Source organism: Penaeus japonicus, unplaced genomic scaffold (assembly GCF_977035675.1).
Source record: "Penaeus japonicus unplaced genomic scaffold, GWHDUDI00000001_assembly GWHDUDI00000018, whole genome shotgun sequence".
In the NCBI taxonomy this organism is placed as follows: Eukaryota; Metazoa; Arthropoda; class Malacostraca; order Decapoda; family Penaeidae; genus Penaeus; species Penaeus japonicus.
Window position 1 is genome coordinate 3,229,549 of NW_028234420.1, and position 5,000 is coordinate 3,234,548.

The 5,000-nt window shown below is 41.2% G+C and overlaps 1 protein-coding gene across 7 annotated transcripts in view; it reads right to left on the minus strand.

The window, feature by feature from the left end:
- Positions 1-5,000, minus strand: part of Indy (tricarboxylate transporter protein I'm not dead yet) — a 56,280-nt gene that overhangs the window by 3,057 nt on the left and 48,223 nt on the right. For 5 of the 7 annotated variants that reach the window (XM_043033655.2, XM_043033659.2, XM_043033658.2 and 2 more), the window contains 3 exons: positions 2,508-2,630; positions 2,004-2,216; positions 1,771-1,865 (listed from right to left, as the gene is read on the minus strand). In XM_043033655.2, the coding sequence (XP_042889589.2) occupies positions 1,771-1,865; positions 2,004-2,216; positions 2,508-2,630 (431 nt within the window). Of the gene's footprint in view, positions 1-1,770; positions 1,866-2,003; positions 2,217-2,507; positions 2,631-4,148; positions 4,320-4,582; positions 4,775-5,000 lie in introns of all 7 variants that reach the window. The other 2 variants (XM_043033660.2, XM_043033661.2) reach the window with 2 other exon arrangements.

The window sequence follows — 5,000 nt, forward strand, 5'->3', positions numbered from 1 at the left end:
TGATTTCATCTTCGTGGTTCATCGTCTACGAACTCGAAATTGGCGACAGTTTCCTAGAACTTCCGTTATGTGAGCAGGAAATACTCTTGAATTCAGCGTTTTTTTTTTAATATAACGTGTCTCCTGTCACACTTAGGAACGTCATAGTTGAACCTATAATACAATTATGTTCTGATGCGATTCCAAAAATAATATCTGAAGACACGAGGAAAAATCTCTCATATGTTCAGAAATCACAGGTTTACAGTCATAAGTACTACGAAGCGAAATATGCTAGAGAAATTTTGCAATGCAAAGTTTAGTGTGAGATACGTAGGTAAAGGTATAAATGTTATCAACGTGTTTCAGTTATTTTTTTCATGAGAATTTCATATGATTCACATGATTCTGAAATTCTGAAAAGATAATCGAAACACTTTTTTATAGTTACTCACTTAGATCTTTATCTACACTACGGACATTACACATTCAGTAATGGTAATATAATATAACTGTCAGTTGTCATTCATCTCTTTTGAGGTCATCGTTTCTTGGGTATTGAATGGAATGTAAATACAATTTTACGTTGCTTTAATGTTGTTTTCTTTTCTTTAAACATTTCAAATATATATGTAAATTCCTGATGAAATATGGATTGTATTTCCTGGCGGATTTACAAATATTACATAGCGAAAGATGAGTGAAATGAGAATCCACGTCTGCATCAGTTTTCCTTATATGATTAAATCTATAATCCCTTTTCCAGGCTGACCGGAGACTCTTCTGCGGCCGAACCACTCGCCAGCCTGGCTCCAGGCACGGCGCATTGACACAAGCAAACGGCACTGGAAAGCTTACGCAAAAGACTCTTAATATCTGTAGAGCCGAGCGAAATTTGGAGAAAAGGATATTTAGAACTACTCTAAATTACACAAGCACAAACACACACATATTTACATATACATACACACACACACACACACACACACACACACACACACACACACACACACACACACACACATATATATATATATATATATATATATATATATATATATATATATATATATATATATATGTATGTATGTATTGCAAGCCGACAGATGTAACCCGGTGGAGAAGAATATAGCCGTTCAAACTGTCGACGTCCTTTACTGGGGTGACCCAAACTACATTTGCCTTAAGCCGAAGGCTAGAGGTCCAGAGCTGAGTGTTCCGCTGTTCTGACCTGATCACTGCCTGCCTTCCTTCTCTCTTTGTTTCTTCTCCATCTAAGCAAGGGTAAAGGGTCTTTACCCTTGTTTATATTGACATTTTGTATGGTGAAACAGACAACTTTATGCTAACGTCCACCGCCTTAGGGTTTCCGGCTAGCAAACACAGCTGCAGTAAAAAAACAGACGCAGCCAGAGGTGGAAGAGGGGGCAGGAAAGAAGGAAGTCCCAGGGCATGATTGTATGCTAGCTTCATTACATTGAATTAATATGGCAAAGCATAATCAGCGCCTTAGGTCACATGATAAGCAATACCAGTGTCTTACACAGATATATATATATATATATATATATATATATATATATATATATATATATATATATATATATATTATATATTTATTTTTTTTTTTTTTTTTTTTTTTTTTTTTACAGAGAGAGAGAGAGAGAGAGAGAGAGAGAGAGAGAGAGAGAGAGAGAGAGAGAGAGAGAGAGAGAGAGAGAGAGAGAGAGAGAGAGAGAGAGAGAGAGAATAAGGGGAAACAAAGATAAAAATATACAAATTCCGCTTTACCGTTAGGATCCCTGAAGCACCAAAAGTTGAGTTTGGCGGGAAGGACGAAGAGCAGGAACACAATAAACATGGCGGGCGTAGCGTCATCTACTTCTCTGTTGTGAGGAAACACGTGTTGTTAAAGAAACAAACTGGTAATCGGTGAGTTATGTAACCGTAGTCTAGGAAGCTTATGAAGGCAAAAAACGGCAAGCAAGAGCACGCAAAACATAAAGAGCGATCCTCTAACTCACAGGTGCTCCCCGAAGGCGTCGCTGAACCACTTGGACCAACCCGGGACGAACTCGGGGGCGCGGAAGAGCCACAGGAACACGAGGACGATGAAGAGCGTGAGGACCGTGCCTTCATGGTGGGTAATGGGGCCCAGCTGGCGGTATTTCTCTCTGATGAGACGCTTCACGGCCGCTTCTCGCTCTGGGGTTGTTTGCTGAATGGAACTCTTTCGCCTGCAGTGGGCCGGAAGGTAAATGCATCTGGTGAGTCATGCACTTAACCATGAGGTTAAAAGTTAATGCATGTCTACGACACATAACTCAAAAAATGAGAAAGCTTTCTTTAGCGAAAGTATTCTCTCTCTCTCTCTCTCTCTCTCTCTCTCTCTCTCTCTCTCTCTCTCTCTCTCTCTCTCTCTCTCTCTCTCTCTCTCTCTCTCTCTCTCTCTCTCTCTCTCTCTCTCTCTCTGAATTTCTCTATATCGATCTATGTATCTACGGCAGACACACACAAGGAGAGCTCACCCGCAGAGGCCCATGAAGAGGAACTGCAGCCAGAGCCACGCCAGCAACACGCACACCAGCATCCCGGGCACATTGAAGGCCATCCACGTGGCGAAGTTGAGTCCGGTGGGCTCGGAGAAGGAGCTGCTCGGAGGATGTGGAGGACCGGAGAAGCGGAGGGGGGAGGGGGGAGGGGGGAGGGGGGGGAAGTCGACGGCGAAGAAAGAAAGGCGAAGGGATAAGTTGAGAGTGGGAAGGATGGGGAAAGAGAGAGTAATATAGATAAGAAAGAAGTTAATGATTGAAAGAAAGGCCGTAAGGGAAATGGGAGGAGAGAAAAAAAATGCTATTAGGAAATCTTGTTTTATCGTTCTTTATATGTATATATCATGTATATATCAGCATATGCGAATGAGTATATGAATGTTTCACTCATCTCTAATCTCTGAATTTCAAAAGAAGGAAAGTCAATCAACCTCAAACAGAGATCATTGTGTGTGAATAAAGCATATGAGGGTTAGATTCGTCCATGCAAAGAAAATTATTAAATGCTTTTATATATAGGTAATATTCCAAACATTTTTACAGCTTACAATTCAAGCGTTTTATATACAGCGTACATACACCCTATTGCATGCATAGTTTTTTTAAAGCATAAGCAATATCATGTGAAAGCGAGTTGCGTTTCAAGCATTTCCATATATAGGAATTGATGCATGTCTGTTGCACCACCACATGCAGTTGTATAATTCCATTCATATTCATGCACAGCACGTGAATTTAAGCCTCGAAAGAGTCGAAAGCCCATGGTAAAGGTCACCTGGTCGCGCATCGGACTAAGCATACACATTTCAGTAACTGCATTCACGTATCATCGAAATGCTGCAGAGTGTTGACTGCTACTCGTAAGTAAGCCCTATATATTATGCTTTTATGTGGATGAGGACTTTAACTCAAAGCAAAGACAATAGACACTATATATATATCCACGGTCCCGTATGTGCAACAGAGTGTGTACCCACAAGACCTCTCGCGTCCACCCAACTAGGCACTGGTGCAAGCGCTTACTCCCCTCCAGTTGTGTAGGATAGACTCTTGTAGCAAAACACCGCCAATGATTTGCATTCGGTTTCCAACAGAGATGAAAATGGACCTCAGATTACAAGTGTCCATACTGTCTTTTAGTCATTAGCTTTATCCATATATTCTCAAACACATTTACAAAATATACAAACCAAACATCGCAATGCAAAAGCCCTGTGTGATTTTTAAAAAAGATCACTGTTATTAATCCTCACGGTACAAGAATTTAGTTTCAGGCTTCTCATGTTGTATAGAAATTTTAAGTTAGAAGTGTAGGAAAAGTTGAATAATGAGTTTGCCTGTTTTATAAAGATGACTTTAAATTGAATTGAAATTTTCATGAAACTGACAGGATGATTCATGAACATATGAACAATAAAGTAATGACCTAAAACATACAAGAAAAATGTCCAAGACTAATAACTCCCCTGGTACATACTTAATGAAACGATATGACTCAGCAAAATTTCTTCTCAACTAAACTGATCTCCCCAACTGTGTCCCCTGAAAGCGGCCCGAACGGCTTCCCAGCTGCGCAGACAGACGGACTCGGGAGGGACACGCTGGAGGGGCACTTACTCCTGCAGGACGGCCTTGAGGACCATGTTGGGGCCCGTGCCTGTGATCACTCCGGTTCCTCCTATGTCCGCCGCGTACATAATGGAGAAGTAAATCATCAATCGCATGTTCTGTTTGTTCTTAGCATTTCCTTGATCTTCCTTCCCCTCTTCGCCATCTGGACATACCAGGCTGAATTGACCAAATTTCGTGTAATTAGACAGAAGTGGAAGTGAGGATAAGGGAGATTTTTTTTTTTTTTTTTTTTTTTTTCCTTAGCTCTCCTTCCTTACTCTTCCCGTTTCCGCGTCGTTGGCGTTAGGGTCACACTTCCTGACCGAGTTTGGAAGTTAAAAAAAAAAATAAATTATCCGCGAGGCAGATTCCTGACACTTCCATTTCTTACAAGTCCTTCAGAGACAACGACCATCTCTTCCCTAAAGAACTTGACTTACTCGCTCAGGACTGCCATGACCACGAGGTTGGGTGAGGTGCCAGTGACGACACCAGTGCCCCCTATATTGGCCGAATAAGCCACGCCCAGCAGAAGAGAACGACGTAGCATGGTGGCCGCAGTCAGACCTTCCCTGCCGTCGCCTGCGCCCTCTACATCCGCAATACTTTCGATTTCTGTCTCCGTCCCCTTCCTTGTTGAGAACGAAATTCGCTATTTAAGGCATGCATTCTTTATCATCAATGAATGCTGTGAAAAAGTTCATCCAAATCAGAGTGAAAATAATGTCTTGTGAAGCAGAGACATTTTGCGAGTGATTGCAAATTAGGCGAGGTGGTAATAACATCACAATCAAGTTAATAAGATAAACAATTATAATGAAAGTAACAACAAGCATAGTTTCATTCTGATTTGAGATG